Source organism: Sphaerodactylus townsendi, linkage group LG09, assembly GCF_021028975.2.
Source record: "Sphaerodactylus townsendi isolate TG3544 linkage group LG09, MPM_Stown_v2.3, whole genome shotgun sequence".
NCBI lineage: Eukaryota > Metazoa > Chordata > Lepidosauria > Squamata > Sphaerodactylidae > Sphaerodactylus > Sphaerodactylus townsendi.
Window position 1 is genome coordinate 20,745,599 of NC_059433.1, and position 17,228 is coordinate 20,762,826.

At 44.7% G+C, this 17,228-nt stretch overlaps 1 protein-coding gene across 1 annotated transcript in view; it reads left to right on the forward strand.

Annotated features, from left to right (window-relative positions):
- Positions 1-17,228, forward strand: part of NEDD9 (neural precursor cell expressed, developmentally down-regulated 9) — a 79,012-nt gene that overhangs the window by 33,761 nt on the left and 28,023 nt on the right. The window contains 1 exon segment of the mRNA XM_048508261.1: positions 7,037-7,483. Within this exon segment, the coding sequence (XP_048364218.1) occupies positions 7,037-7,483 (447 nt within the window).

Genomic DNA, 17,228 nt, shown 5'->3' on the forward strand with positions numbered 1-17,228 from the left:
GAGATCAGGGTCCTGCGGGACTTACAGAGTTTCTGCAGGGCCTGCAAGACAGACCTGTTCCGCCAGGCGTTTGGCCAGCCTAGTTTTTTTAAAAAAACATCTACCATGTCATCTGGCCTCCCGTGGGCACAAGGGGGGGAGGGGAGTAGTCAGACGCCATCCACATTTTAAAATGGGTTCTGTTTTTATATAATTGATATTAAATTATGTTTTAATGTTTGTTTTAACCTGTTGTGAACCGACCTGAGCCCTCAGGGGGAGGGCGGTATATAAAACTAATAATAAATTTTTAAAAAATAAAAAAAATATTGGTGGTATGTACTCCAAACCCTCTGATTCTCTCTCCCACTACACAAGTATTAGGTGCTGGAGAGACAAATGTGCTGGCATTTGTTGGTATCACTGCTGAAATTATGGACGATTGATTGATGAGTGAAATTATTGATGATGAAATGAGTGGAGGGGAAATTATTTTCACATGACAGTACAATCCTGATTAGAGTTACTCCACTCTAAGCCCACCGATTTCATAGATGTCGCTGTGGGATGGTTACTATCCATCCTTGGCAACTTTGACATTGTTGAGCAACTGTAATCCACAGAGCCATAGAAGCATGAAACAACCCATAATAGCCATCCAGTCGAGCTTTTGAGGGGATGGAGGAGGAGAGGCCGTAACTGGTTCCCCTTTGTTAGCATTGGGAAGCCCTCCAAATTATGGCTGACACTTTGTCACTCTTAATTTTTTCTCCTACTGTTTTCAGTGCATTTTGTCCAATTAAACGTTGAAACAGGGATGGTTCTCCTTGCCTGGTCAAACACAATAACTGTCTGTCGTCCACCCAGCTGTGAAATAGGGACCTGGAACAGTAGGCTGGGAGAGGTCAAAGCTAATTTAACATGGCACTTATTGGCTATATTACCACCTCATAAAACTTAGGCTATGGAAACTGGTGTGCTTTATTCACATCTGGCCCAAGGAAGAGAAAGCAGAGCTCTGGAAAGGAAACGGACTTTGTTTTAACAAAATGAAATTGATTGTTAGATTTCACTTTTTCATTGAAGAGCAGTCTTGTGCTTGGGTGGTCGGTTTGTCCTTGTACAGGAGCAAACGTATATACTAACAGCAGAAATTTGGCCACTTCTTAATGTCAGAATTCCCATGGTTTGGGAGACATCGAAAGTTGTCTGACATAGATGTGTAGGTTTTTTGTGGATAGACTTTGTTGATTTTAGAACAAGTGAACTAACAATGGAAGTCCTCAGAAGAAATAAAGAGAGTGGAACCTAGTTGCTTCTCCCTTCAGATTCTAGGCCTTTACCACAAGCACAGCTTACCACAGATTTTCTCAGTGATCAGACCTTGTGTCTTGGAAACATTTTCTATGAAATCGGTCCGCACACCTCCATTCCCCCCATTGCTTCCCCCCTTGTCTCTTTAGTTGAATTTATTCCACATGATACTGTTGAAAATATATTATTCCTAACAGTATACCGCAAAAGGCCAATTCTCCCCATCAGTCATTTTCTCCTTTACTTTGTCCTCCATTTTTGAAAGGAATTTTAACTTTTTTTCTCTATTGCCTTCATGTTGTAAATGTAAAGGCACAGACACAAGCCAGATCAATTGTATCAGCTTTGTCAATTTCATCCTGAATGAGTGATGTCACCTTAAGGTGAAGACATAATGTGTTGGCAGTTAGGAAGAAGAAGAAGAGTTTGGATTTATATCCCCCCTTTCTCTCCTGCAGGAGACTCAAAGGGGCTGACAATCTCCTTGCCCTTCCCCCCCTCACAACAAACACCCTGTGAGGTAGGTGGGGCTGAGAGAGCTCCGAAAAGCTGTGACTAGCCCAAGGTCACCCAGCTGGCGTGTGTGGGAGTGTACAGGCTAATCTGGATTCCCCAGATAAGCCTCCACAGCTCAGGCAGCAGAGCTGGGAATCAAACCTGGTTCCTCCAGATTAGATACACGAGCTCTTAACCTCCTACGCCACAGCAAGTGAAATTGATAAGGGAAGCTGTTCTTGCAGGAAGAAATTGACAAGGGACTGCCAAAGTAACAATGGTGCTTTTCTACACCAGTTCCTTGTCAATTTCTCCTTGCAAAAGCTACTTTCCTTTTCAATTTCATTTGTCCTTGACTGCACCCACAATGTATCTTTCCCTTAAGGTGGAATCGCTCACTTGGGTTGAAACTGACAAAGCTGATACAATCGACCTAGCTTGTGTCTGTACCCTTATGTTACACTGTTAATGCGAAAGAGATTTTTAAAAGAATTCCTTTCGAAAACAGGAGAAAATGGCTGAAGGAGAGAATGGATAACTACATGGGATTATAGATAAGGGTCAAGTGTTTGGTGGAGTGTAGAAACAAAGACCGTTTCAACCTGATTCCATGCTCAAGGGAAGCTGGCTCAGAAAAGGATAGGAAAAAATCACCACAAAGGTGCTCAGGAAAACAATGAAGGGAAAAAATGAAGGGAAAATGTTTCTGGTACCAAACTCAGGGAAAACATGTAGAAGTAAAAGCAAAAAAACCCCTAGCATATGGCTGTGGTGGCGAACCTTTGGCACTCCAGATGTTATGAACTACAGTTCCCATCAGCCCCTGCCAGCATGGCCAATTGTAGGGGCTGTCCATAACATCTGGAGTGCCAAAGGTTCGCCACCATTGGCGTATGGCATCAAGATACATTGTAAACGATTCCTGTGAAAAGGGCCTTGCAGCGAAGGAAGAGATCGAATGCTGATTGAGGAGCTCATCAAACCTTTCTGTTTTAATATAACAAATTGATACTTTCAAACCAGGCAGGTGGTTTTCTTCATGAGATCCCAGTGCAGTAGATTATTAGTTCAATATTGAAACACTTCTCTGGCACTGAGCCCTATTGAGAGAGCCTGAGTTGATTCTGTGTAGACTGCCTTGGGATTGTTCTCTATACAGTGGAACCTCGGTTTTCATTGGTAATCCGTCCGAAAAGTATCGATGAAAACTGAAACCGATGAAAACCAAGGCAAACTTTTCCATAGGAATCAACGTAAATCCAATTAATCTGTTCTAAGCACTCCAAAAAACACACCAAACACACTTTTTTTGGTGAATAAACAAAAGACCTCCAAAGAGGTCGTTTCTGATGCCTCTTTAAGATTTGTCTGAAATGGAGCAAGACATTGTCATTAAACAAGTTGCAGACACGGCCTGCAACAGCTTTGTCCGGGTGATTTTTCTCCACAAACCCCTGCACCTTACTGCAAATCAATGAGAACCGAGGCAAATCGATGAAAACCGAGACAAATTTTTCACTGAAAAAATCGATGAAAACTGAAACCGATGAAAACCGAGGTTCTGCTGAATCTGGAGTTCTAATGCCAAATTTCAGTAACTTCTAAATAAGAAATATTTTAAATGGCCTGTCTTTTTAACAGTGAGTAGCAGGGGCTATCTAGGCTTGCGGCAGAGTGGAACAGGCACAAGACAGGGGTCTATTGCCCAACTGGCATGCCCCAGTACAATCTTGCCCTTTGCCGTCAATTCCTCTAGTGGGCAGGCTGAGGAATTGGGTGGCTCTGGGGGACAGCAATCGTGCTGCCCCGATGCGTGGATCACCCACCTATGCTGCGCCATTTTTTGCTTCCTGTTAACTCCTTGTTCATAAATACCTCCGGCTATGGCCTAAATTTTTTACCCACAAACAAACTGTTGCATGTTTATTGGTTGAGGGGTGGTTTTTACATGTTGCCTTGAGCCCACAGGATCCCTCCTTGGCCTGCAATGCAAATTGATCTTTTACCCGGGTTGATTTTATGTAGTGCTATAGAGACTACCTAAGACAGCCCTAACAATCCTTTCCCTTAAAAACAGCGGTGTCAGGCAGGAGTTCTGAAAAACTGGAACACTTCAGAAATTAGCTTGAAGCGTGAGCTCCAATCATAATTTAGAATAAACCTATAACTTGTTGAAAGACTTCACAAAAGCCACAGATCTTCAACTTGGAAGTATGACTGTTCGTATGTTCCACATGTCAGTGTTTTAAGGCTTCAGATACATTCCCTCTTAATTTTCAATAGTTCACTATTCCTCTGTGTTGTGAATGCCTCCTCCGGCATGCAGCGGGTAGACAGGTTAATGGCTGTCAGTATGCTTTGCTCCAGCTACCCGAGCCAAGAAATGAAGTGTTCTGGGTCTTTGAAAAGGTTTCCAAGAAAGACAGCCCATACAGATTGTCTGCTTTTCTCTGAATGCCTTGCTTGGCTGATACTCTTAAAACTGAATGTGCCAGACAGTCATGTATACAGTTACAAAAAAGTGAGGCAGGCAAAGCATGTTTTGTCTGTGAATGGAGACAGCATATTTTTAGATAGGTACCAGAAAGTTCATGTTATGAAATGATATTATGTGAGTATCAGATCAGCCAAAGAGCTCTGTCATGGATATAAAGTAGGGTTGCCAGATGTCTTCTTCTCTCCAGCAGGACAAAAATTGGGTGGGGGGAAGAGAACAACATTGTAACATCACTTCTGGTTGTACTTGGAAGTGACCTCATCACATGGAAGTGACTTTATCACACTCTAGGAATTCCTCCATCTCTCTGGTAAAAACCACAGCGATTTAGGGAATTCCTAGAGCTTCATGACATCCAGAAGTGATGTGTCCATTTTTGGTCCAAGTTGAGTGAAGAGAGGAGGCCAGGAGATTGGTCCCCATGGCAGACAATATGGTAAGCCCTAATACAAAATGGGGCCTAATACCCATGATACCCTGTTGGCATTGGGAGCCACATCAGCGCTGCTTCTTCTGGAACTGCTGTAAGATAAAAAGACAAAGAAAACATGTGAAAAGCCCAACTCCATATGAAGAAGAAAAAGAAGAAGAAGAAGAAGAGGAAGAGGAAGAAGAGGAAGAAGAAGAAGAGGAAGAAGAGGAAGAAGAAGAAGAGGAGGAGGAGGAGGAGGAGGAGGTTTGGATTTATATCCCCCCTTTCTCTCCTGTAGGAGACTCAAAGGGGCTTACAATCTCCTTGCCCTTCCCCCCTCACAACAAACACCCTGTGTCTTGAAGGATGGTAGCAGCGTTGCAAACAACCACAGAGGGGGATCTTCCTGTGTGGTTGGCACTTCTGTTGTTATTGAGGTAACATGTGCAGAAATGTTGTGGCTGCAGATCACTTGCTACAAGGGTAATATGTCTGCTGGGTGTTAGATTTGGGTTTGATGTCAGGGTAGAGAACATTACATGTCTAGTTTCTTTTTTACATGGGGGGCACATAACTTTTAAGGTTGTTCTCCACAGCCACAGATTACAAGGAATCAGAAGATTTTGCAGCAGGGAGCCGAACTTTGAGGTGCCAACCTTATAAGGAAATAACTGAGCTTGGTGGGTATATGTTGGGTGGGGAAAAGAGAAGGGAAAGGTGTTTCGTATTCTGTCATCAAAGTTTTGCACGGAAAGTCAGAACCTGCTGATGTCACCCATTTGGAATGAGTTGTCAGTTGCCGAAAGTTGGCTTCATAAACTTTGTCTTTCTCATCCTCCCAACAATCCGGTGAAATAGATCTTCTTTGTAATTGTTAGAGAGGGATCAAACAATGTTTCTTTGGAAGAAGAATAACAGCTGCACTTCATAACATTATAGAAACACGACAGTACAACAGTAAACAGAAAGGCAGTTAACATCTTTTCTCTGAGGCCAATATAACACACCCTGGCAGTTGAAGTGGCACCAGAGGGGAGGGGCTAGATCTGGAGGGAGCATTTTGAGCAAACAACCCCCTCCCTCCATCAACAGTAAACTTCCTATGCAAATTCGGCCTCGTTGCTTTTTCCAACAATAATTCCCATTATCTAGAACAGGAACTGAGGCTGAGAAAGGGGATTTGCTCAAGGCAATGTGGTGAGTTAATGGCAGGATTAAGAATTAAGCCCGGGACATCATCCACCCTTTTCTATCATCAGAGAAACCTTACGAAATATTAAAAGTGGTTTTCCAAATGCAGAAACCAGAGTTTTGCAACCCATTCTCCTGTTCAGCATAAGCAAGGTTTTTTGAGGCAAATTTGGCGTGCCCAATGTTTGCCAGTAAAGGTACTAAGCATCTTTTCCTAGGAGAACACCGCAGCAAAGAAAACACATAACTTTCTAATTCCTAGACTTCAAGGCGAATGAAGAGATCTCCTGGTTATACGTGTACAATATTAGTTTCTATCTTAGCTGCGTTGATAGAAAATTTCTTAGTATTTGTATTTTATTTCATGGCAGAAATACTGTGTTTTGACTTCTGTGGTTTTTAAAAAATATCCTCTGTGTAAAGAATTCCATGATTAGGCATCCCTAAAACATGTTTAGGTGGCTCCGTTCTGACACTGAAGTCACGTGGCTTCAAGCAGCTGATCCCGGATGAGGTGCCATTTTGTGCCGTCTGAACGTAATCTTTTAATGCTTAAAGAATGAAATAGGAATAGTCAGTGGTGGGATCCAAAAATTTTAGTAACAGGTTCCCATGGTGGTGGGATTCAAACTGTGGCGTAGCGCCAATGGGGCTGGGCGGGGCACAACAGGGCGTGGCCGAGCATTCTGGGGGCGGGGCATTCCTGGGCAGGGCTGTGGCAAGGACGCAGCCGCTGCACTGGTCCTTGGGCGGGAAACAAATGCACGCAGGCGCAGGCTGCCACGCATGCCGGTGCACCTCCTGCTAGGCTGCTTCAAGTTCTGCGCGCTACTGCTGAGAGGAGGGGCGTAACTAAGGCAAAAATAATGTGGCAAAATCACCAATTAGTAACCCCCTCTCGGCACACACAAATAATTAGTAACCTACTCTTGGGAACCTGTGAGAACCTGCTGGATCCCACCTCTGGGAATAGGAGTGGAAGGTGTCACTTTGATGGCTCTGGGATTCAGCCACATGAATACTGATGTATAGGTCATGCTTATTTAATGGTACTTCTATGTGACGTTGTTTTTTACTTTAAAGAAACCAGGCGTACCCACAATTGACTGTATGCTTAAGTTCCCTCTGTCTTTTTGGTATGTTTACAGAATCTGATGGCAAGAGCCCTCTATGACAATGTCCCCGAATGCGCAGAAGAGTTGGCCTTCCGCAAAGGTGACATTTTGACCGTGATAGAGCAGAACACTGAAGGACTGGAAGGGTGGTGGCTCTGCTCCTTACATGGAAGGCAAGGCATTGTCCCCGGCAACCGTGTGAAACTTCTGATAGGTCCTATCCCGGAGAGTCCTCCTCACCAGGAAACACCAAGTGCAGGATCAGTCCCTCAACCCTTTAACCAGCAGAAGGTCTACCAAGTACCAAGTGCACATGCTTCTCCTCGCGACCCTGTCTACCAAGTGCCTCCTTCATACATGAATCAGGGTATCTACCAGATACCAACTAGTCACGGTCTTCAGGGGCAAGATGTGTACCAGGTGCCTCCATCTGGGTCAAGGAGTCTTGGCGGAATGGATGGCTCTCCCATCAGCAACAAGGTGGGTACCGTTTACCTTGAAGCATCTGTTTTGAAACTATTTGCTTGACCTGGGGAAACTGTGGGATTTGGAAAGCAGATGAACTTGCATGAGGTGAACTGTAGGCAGCAAGAAATGGAATGAAAAGTCATATAGCTTCATTTAAAAAAATACCTCTGTACTTTTCCAAGTTAAAAAAAAAAGAAACAGTACCTGAGCCAACGGCTATTTTGTTTTTCTTTCCAAACTGAGAACCCTCCTTTTATTTATAAACTCAAAGCAGCTGCCACACACAATATTCAACCCTCGCGCCCCCCCCCCCCAATTTTTTTACAAAGACATATATACAAACAGGCACTTGAGATGCTTCTTCTGGAGGAGAGACATCTATGAAGACATCTCACAGCACAATCTGGTGGGGAGGGCCAAAACCACGCAGCAGGTGGCATGACCCTGGGGTAAATGCCACTTACACCAGCATAAGGGGCATTTAGAGAAGATAGTTTTGGATTTATATCCCCCCTTTCTCTCCTGCAGGAGACTCAAAGGGGCTGACAATCTCCTTGCGCTTCCCCCTTCACAACAAACACCCTGTGAGGTAGGTGGGGCTGAGAGAGCTCCGAGAAGCTGTGACTAGCCCAAGGTCACCCAGCTGGTGTGTGTGGGAGTGCACAGGCTAATCTGAATTCCCCAGATAAGCCTCCACAGCTCAGATGACAGATCGGAGAATCAAACCCGGTTCCTCCAGATTAGATACATGAGCTCTTAACTTCCTACGCCACTGCTCCCCAGTGATGGGGAGCTACGCAGCAGCACGACACCCAGGCGCCAGGGCAGTTTTGGTAGCAACACTTCTTTGGCACAGGAGCTCATCATGCCAGCACTGAAGGGGGCATTCCTGGGCCCGGTCCAGCTTTAGTCAGCTTCCTGAGCCCTCCTGGCCCGGGAATGCCCCATTTGCCAGCACAGACACATGTAGGCAAAATCAGTGGCTCAGCCCATTATTCTGCATAGGCTTCCTTCATTGGGAAAGCGATAGCTTTGCTATTAGCTTGCTGGCTGCAACGCATCAAGCCTTAGCAGGCAACGTGGCTGTGCTGCTATTGTGCTGTTCCCATCTGCAGCACAACTCTCCTGTCCTCAGGATCACAGTGCCAGTCTGATACTGGTTCTAGCAGCGCAGTGGGGGATTACAAGGTGCAAACCACAGGAGCGAGCATAGGGAGTGAGTCTGGGCTTGTGGTAAAGGGTACAGAGTGATGTGCAGCTGCCATCATGTTCAGCTGGCTCAGATGTTGCCTGTTTTCTCCCTTCCTTCCAAATTGACAAGAGATCCCAAATGCACGGTGACATCTTGAACTAGCAGACTTGCATTCCAGTCCCTACGAGCGTACAAGGTGTATGTAGTCAGCCTAATGGATTCTAAAAAGGAGACCTCAGCTAACTGGGCCTCTGAGTGGGTCTTAGTATAGATGCTTGGTTTTATCATTTGATTAATCTGTGAAGCTTTGGTTCGATTCATGGTGGTTGTGTGGATGGTAGAAGACGTTTTGGCCTTCTTTGCACATAGTAACATATAGATTCTTGTGCAGAAATACAAAAACGATTTCATTTTTTCCCCTTTCACACTACTTGTTAGCAGTCTGCATTTACCCAAACTAAATTCAGTGCGAGCCAGCAAGGTACCTTGTTGCTCAAAAATAAAATGATGATGCAAGGTGTGTTCACAGTCTCTACCAGGAGAACAGGAAATTGGATAATCTCATCTGAAATGGTGGATTGAATATGAAGCCTAGAGTAAATAAAGCTACGCTTGACATGCCCACTGCATGACGCAAGAACCAGAGGAAGGACTGCTCTGTGAAAATCCTTTGCGTTTCACCCGATATGAAGCAGCTGGAAGCTGGGCTATCAGTAAATCCTATGTAATGTTTCGAGCGCGTTACTTGACCCCTATAAATATGCCCCAGTGACGTGTAGCAGACAGGGATACCCCAACAGGAAGTGCATGTCTGGAAGGTGCTGTGGTTTAACCTTTCACTGGAGTTGATGTTGGCTGCCATTCTGACTCTTTTGCGATGAAGACCGCTATCCTCCCGGCTTGTCCTTTATTCATGCCCCATGCATTTGCCAAGTAGCTCAAACTGTCTGGAGGTTTAGAGAACCACTTTTTCCATACAGGACCTTTTCTTGCCTGCTTACTTTGGGTTTGTATGTGTGTGTGAGGGGGTTGTGGGTTTTCTAAGAAGACTTGCCGTGCATGCCTGATCCTTTATATGTTTCTCTTGTGCAGCCTTGGAAACAAATCCATGAAAATTACCAGCCCACAAAAGTCTTTACACAACCATCTGGCCACACATACCTGTGAAAGTGATATGTAGGCAGAACGATGAGGTAGGGGGACAGGGACGGAGGGAGAAGGAACTGCACTTGGGGCACGACCTGCCCGCGTGCCCCCCAGCCCGCCCACACCCCAATCCACCCACGCCCCTCCCCTGGGGAGGCGGGTCAGGGGGGCAATTTTCCACCCCCACATGACCCCAATGGTGCACACCCAGGGTACACCCCCCCTCCCGGTTGCAGCTTTGCCATTGTGGGGGGATTTGGTAAACCTTTCTACCTGTACTCTGTCTCAGAAAAAGATGTTAGTACCATCAGTTGAGGTGCAACAGTCAAGAAAATTGTACACTTCCACATTAGGATATAGTCCTGAACAAATAAGAGAATTATAATTCATTTTTACATCCTGTCTTTGTCAAAATCAATATTCAGGAGCAGCAGTGGCGTAGGAGGTTAAGAGCTCGTGTATCTAATCTGGAGGAACCGGGTTTGATTCCCAGCTCTGCCACCCAAGCTGTGGAGGCTTATCTGGGGAATTCAGATTAGCCTGTACACTCCCACACACGCCAGCTGGGTGACCTTGGGCTAGTCACAGCTCTACGGAGCTCTCTCAGGATGTTTGTTGTGAGGGGGGAAGGGCAAGGAGATTGTCAGCCCCTTTGAGTCTCCTGCAGGAGAGAAAGGGGGGATATAAATCCAAACTCTTCTTCTTCTTCTTTTTATTGTACAATGTTGTATAATTAAACGGAATGCCAAAGTGCATTTTTACTTTCAAACAGATTGGGGCAGGGGGGAGAGTAGGACTAGGTAGGCACTAGGACCCAAGCGGAGCGTTGTGTAACAAAGAAGGTCTGGCACGTGGAGTTCTGTGGCAGAGGAATATACAAACCTACGAACATCTTTTTTCTGAGACAGACCATAGTTGTCTGGAAGGAGTTCTTCCCCAGTCTGATTAGAATCTGAAAGACCCAAGTGTGAATCCCTGAGCTGCCATGGAAACCTGCCAAGTGACCTTGAACCAACCGTACATTCTCTGCCTAACTTTACTCCCAGGGTTATTGTGCATGTAAAATGGAAAAGAAAACAGTGTGAACTGCTTTGGGTCTCCATTGGGAAGACTGGCTGCAGTATAAATGGTGTAAATACAATAATTGTGGTGCGGTCACCTTAGAAGTTTGCAAGTCTGATGGAGGAAGCTTTTTAAAAAATAAATTGGCATCATCCTCTATAGAAGGAGAGCGCTTCTGGATGGATAAGTTCATGCAAGCCAACGAAATGGCATCTGAAATATTATTGGAGTGCATGTGCCCAAGCATACAGAATTTGTGAACCACCAGACACCATTCATCACCCCAAATGACCAAGGTGACTTTTAGGTGCTCCCAGCAGACGTCATGAGATCACCCACTCAGTCTTGTGCTTCTACCAAGCCCTGTACAATCTCAGGTTGTGAGGGAGCCCTCCTGGGCAGTGAGCCACCCTGGGAAGAAGGAACGGAGAGCGCCAAGTGGTGTAATGTTTAGATTCGCAATCTTGGACTGAGAAATCTCCCTGGGGGAATTTGGGTCAGTGTCTCTCAGCCTTGTCTGCCTCAGTGAATTGTAGTTATGATAAAACACAGGATGTGGGAGTGTGAAATATTTGCATGAATGGGGAAGAGGAAAAATCTGAGAGAACTGAAGCTGACAGGCCTTGGTGCAGTGGCAGAGAGAGAGGGAGGGAGAAGGACTTAGAGCAGGGGTGTCCAACTCTGGCACTTCAGATGTTCATGGACTACAATTCCTATCAGCCCCTGGGACTGATGGGAATTGTAAGTTGGACACCCCTGTTGGAAGTTGGAAGTGGGACCCCCCTGACTTAGAGGAAGGGTGCCTGTGAAAGGTTGGTAGGACAGGAACAGGTAGACCACCCACTAGAGCACAGGTGTCAAACTCGTGGCCCTCCAGATGTTATGGACTACAGTTCCCATCATCCCCTGCCAGCATGATGCTGGCAGGGGATGATGGGAACTGTAGTCCATAACATCTGGAGGGCCGCGAGTTTGACACCTGTGCACTAGAGAGAGGAGCCTTACCCACTCTCAGAAAAAGATGTTAGTAAGGTTTTGTATATTCCTACGCCACAGAACTCAACATGGCGGACCTTTTTTGTTGTAGAATGCTCCTTCTGGGTCGTGGTGCCTACCTAGCCCTGCTCCCCTCAACCCGTTTTAGAGTTAAAATACATTTTGCCTTTAAGATATAAACAAAGACAGGGGATGTGCTCTACTCTGTACTTTCCCCTTTAAAAATGGAATAACCCTTATTTTAAAAAAATTCAAAAGGGGGGAATTATCGAGTAGACCCCCAAAACTTGTGGTGATTGGTCGTGAAACAGTCATTGAAGAAGATAACCATAGTTACCCGGACCTTGTTGCTAGTTGTGAGGGACCCACATAACATTTCAAGGTTCACGGCCCCAAAAATGTCGGTCCGCCCCTGGCCACAAGTCACGGCTCATAAGATGTGACACCTTTGTAACTGTGGCTATTTTGGTTTTTACTGGCACAAATACAGCCATTTACTGTACCTGGAGTTTAAACAGTGATAAACACTTAAATGAGCCCAGAGTGGGTGTGGGCTTCCAAGGAACCCAGACAACAAATAGACATTAGCAGTGCAAGGAAGTGACTTCCTCTTGCCTTTGAATCATGTGGGTTTGGCTGTGATGCAGGAGCAATAACCAAATCCAATTGGATTTAGCCTAATTAGTACCTTAGGCCCACTTTTGTGTGTAAAAACTCCACTCTGAAGTCATCCGTGGGCGGAGCTTAACAGTCTTGTTGTCTGAATTGCTCCCTGTATAATTAACAAGGTATTTTCCTCAGAATGTTTTGTAAAAAAAATTGTTTGCTCAGAATCTGATAGCTGGCCCAGGATTTTGAATGTGGAACATTCTATCTATCTATCTATCTATCTATCTATCTATCTATCTATCTATCTATCTATCTATCTATCTATCTATCTATCTATCTATCCATCTATCCATCCATCCATCCATCCATCCATCCATCCATCCATCCATCCATCCATCCATCCATCCATCCATCCATCCATCCATCCATCCATCCATCCATCCATCCATCCATCCATCCATCCATCCATCCATCCATCCATCCATCCATCCATCCATCCATCCATCCATCCATCCATCCATCCATCCATCCATCCATCCATCCATCCATCCATCCATCCATCCATCCATCCATCCATCCATCCATCCATCCATCCATCCATCCATCCATCCATCCAAATCCGTCGTCAAATCCATCCAAATCCGTCCGTCCATTCGTCATCCATTCAATCCAAATGATCCAAATCCGTCCGTCCGTCCGTCCGTCCGTCCATCCGTCCAAATCCCGTCCGTCCATTTAGATTTGTATACCGCCCTATCCCCAAGGGGCTCTGGGCCGTGTTCAACATAATCAATACAATACTAGATTGAGAGCAAACCATACAAATACACAACAAAATTAGGTCATGACTCCCTCCATTTAAACAATCATTAAAACTTACTAAAATTCCATTTAAAACAGCGGTTAATACGATAAAAGGCGTCCGGTTAACCCATTTTTAAAACCCTCCCCCAAAGAAAGGGGGAACTGCTGGACCCCTCCATAGGAGGGTTACCCAGATGTAAAAGATCAGAAAGGAGAAAAGAGCGAACATTTGAGAATGTTTGCAATTTTTACAATTCCAGAAATCTTCTTGGGGTGCCAACTTCATGTATATCCATTCTATGTCGCCAAATTGCCTCTAACTCATGCTGACCCTATGACTGAGCGTCCTCCAAAATATTATGTTGTTAACTGCCTTGCTGTGGTCTTGCAGACTGAGGGCCGTGGCTTCTTTCACAGAGTCAATCCTTCTCATATTGGTTATTCTCTTGTCCTGCCGCCTTTGACTTTTCCAGTGACTCTTATCTTGTCATTATGTGACCAAAACATAGCAGCCTCAGTTTAGTCATTTTAGCTTCTGGTGGCAGATCAGCTTCATTTGATCCAGACTCACTTATTTGTCTGTTTGGAGGTCCCTGGTATTCATACCATTCTCCTCCAGCACAACATTTCAAGGAATCAACTTTCTTCCTGTCAGCTTTCTTCATTGTCCTACTTTCAGATAATTCCTCGAAAACCCCATGAGAATATCCATACTATAATACTTTAGAACAAAATTCGGGCAAGCCCCACTCTGCTGCCAGTGTACGTTATCACTCACGTGTTCATTATCACTCTACGTCATAGGTGTCAAACTCGCGGCCCTCCAGATATTATGGACTACAGTTCCCATCATCCCCTGCTAGCACCATGCTGTTCCCATCATCCCCAGTTGCTGGGCGATGGCAACAGAAGAAAGAAGATGAATTTTCCTGGGGAGAGGGTTCCAGGGTTTTGGTGCCATGACCGAGAAGGCCCTCTCCTGGGTTGTCATTAGCTAAATGTTCCCATCATCCCCTGGAACCCTCTCCCCAGGAAAATTCATCTTCTCTCTTCTGTTGCCGTAAACCCAGCACAATGAATGATAGGGAACTAGCTATGTTGCTGGCAGGGGATGATGGAACTGTAGTCCACTAACATCTGAGGCCGTGGAGGTGGATACGTGTGCTTCTATTATCTCGATGATCAGGCTGAAGGACCATTGGTGTGATTTCACCCCATCCTTAAAGGAGTGAAGGAGAAATGTCCCCATATTCTAAAATTTGGCTAGTGACAACCCAGGAGAGGGCCTTCTCGGTCATGGCACCAAAATCCTGGAACCCTCTCCCCAGGAAAATTCATCTTCTCCCTTCTGCTGCCATCTTCTAGCAACAGACAATGACTTTTTTGTTTGTTTGATGTTCCCTTAATGATCACTCCTTCCTGAAATGAAGTCTAATGAAGTCCCTGAAGCTAAAAAGAGGACAGGCAGGTCAGTAGGTGTTCCTAGCATGGATTTCGTCGCCCTGCAGAGCTCTTTGGGTCCTGCTGTACAGCTACTAATGTTATATCTGGTCTTGTTGTTGTCAGCCTCTGCTTTTTTCTTAATATCCTGAAATTTGTAAACTATAAGCAAATGATATTCAAACTGACTTCACTTTATTCAGTTCTAAGGCAGAATTTGTGTTTCCTTGGGGTGGAATTTTGCTGACATGGAAATATTGGGTTGGATCCTACAAAGCAGATTGAAGGGATCTAACTAGGCACATGGTATTTTACATAGCATCACAAGCAAGAGTTTTGAACAGCTTACTCTTTCAACAGTGGAGTGCAAGTGTAACCTCTATCTGTGGGTTCTGTGGGGCAGAACTTGGAATGAGTTTGCAACAACAAATTTTAAAAACAAAATGGTTTACTTTCTAAACATATAACATCAAACATCAACATTTAACATCACACTTCAAGGTCCTGTTCAGGTTGCATTTTCAAGTCCTTATATTTACAGTCTACTGATACTGCCAAGTCCAATTCTTCTTTGCAAGTGGGCTGGCTCCTGAAGACTCCAAGGGCTTGATGAACAGTCTTCAACATGATGAAGGTTTCCAGGAGAACTCTCACCCATTACAACCACACAAAAAAACCCCTGAAACAATAAACTCCAGCATTTACAACATAGCAAAAATAAACAACTACCTTCCCACTAGTTCCCAACAAGCATTTGCAGTTACCTTAACAAGGTGTTAAGGGCTTATACAAATCAAGGTCCGAGTCTGGTAGCCTTGTCTCCTCCAAACTACATGAGCTCTGCAGCCTCTTGCTGCTTTGAGTCTCCACCCCTTTCTGGGTCAACCCATTCTGAGCATGGGGGTTACACAAGGATGAGAGAGCACAAGGAAAGATAAGATTTGGAGAATCAAGGGTAGTAAAGCAGAAAAGAAAAGGCAGAAATAGAAGAGGCAATACCTCTCTGAGGCCGGGGGACCAATTCAGGCAATCCGTTGAGTCATAGTTAAGGAAGTTTGAGCTTGATTTGACATATTATTATAACGAACTATGATTTGTGTTGAGCCTGTTCACAAACTGTGGTTTGCTTGATTCATGTTTGGACATTCATCAGTACTTTACATTCTAAACTATGACTTAGAGGCCATGCTTTAGTGTGCCGTCTAAACTGGGCTTAGTCCACAGCGGACTTGGAGCAAGGTTGTATTTTGAAATATCTTTTAACAGCAAGACCAATGCAATGTACACATCAGATGAAAGCTGGCCTTAACTCCAGTGTATTTAGTGGAATTTCTGAACATAACGTAGGAAAGAATCCCACCGCTAATTAAATACAAGAGTTTCCCTCCCCCCGCCCCCATCCCTGGCATCTCTGAGTATTGTGCAGTTTTCTGTTTGTCAAAAAAACAGAAAAGCTGTCAGCCCCTCAGTGCTTTCATAAAACAGCGTCCCTAATTAAAAAAGGATTTTTATCTTCTCTTGTGTCTCCCCTCATCTAAACAAGGCAGTCTCTCATCTTAAATCCCCATTCTCGGGAGCTCAGTAAAGCAATCTTTAAGCATTTAAGGGAGCTTGGTGCTACCAACAGTTGAGCTCGAGGTTTCTTTGCCTTGACGTCGAAAATGATGAATATCTTTCCTTCAACTGGCAGCACCTGTCCCCGGAGGATTAAGTGAACTGCTGTGCCTACTTTCCTTAATGCGGGCTCTGCTTGCAAGTGCTCTGTATGTCTTGGCAAGGCTCTAGAGTTAAAAATATTCCATCTGCTGTGATCTCAGAGATCCATATTAATAGCAGCAGGTCAAAATATCTATCAGCGAGGCTGTAGTCACCCTGCAAATGGCCTATAAATGGCTTCGGTCTCAAGCCCCATCATGCCTCCCCTCCCCCCCGCAGGTATGCCACTGGACAGTAGTGTGGGGGGCTGTCTTGGCAGTTGAAAAGGCATGGGGGGGGGGAAGAGAACGACAAAACTGCCTTGCCTACCATGCAGCAGCATAATTAAAGGGTTGAGTTTGGCTCTACAATGGCATAGGAATCCACAGGTCAGGTCTGTGGATCCCATAACATCTTGTTTGGCCCAAAGAGAGTAAAGGGGTTGGTTTTAATATATATAGAGCCGTTATTTAATGATTATTGATTTTATTGTGCTCTATCTATTTGTTTGTTCACCGCCCTGAGCCCTCCGGGGGAGGGCGGTTTATAAATATAATAATAATAATAATAATAATAATAATAATAATAATAAGAAGAAGAAGAAGAAGAAGAAGAAGAAGAAGAAGAAGAAGAAGAAGAAGAAGAAGAAGAAGAAGAAGAAGAAGAAGAAGAAGAAGAAGAAGAAGAAGAAGAAGAAGAAGAAGAAGAAGAAGAAGAAGAAGAAGAAGAAGAAGAAGAAGAAGAAAGGGAGAGGCAAAGGCAGCATAGAATGGAAGAGGATTTATATCCCCCCCCTTTTTCTCCTGTAAGGAG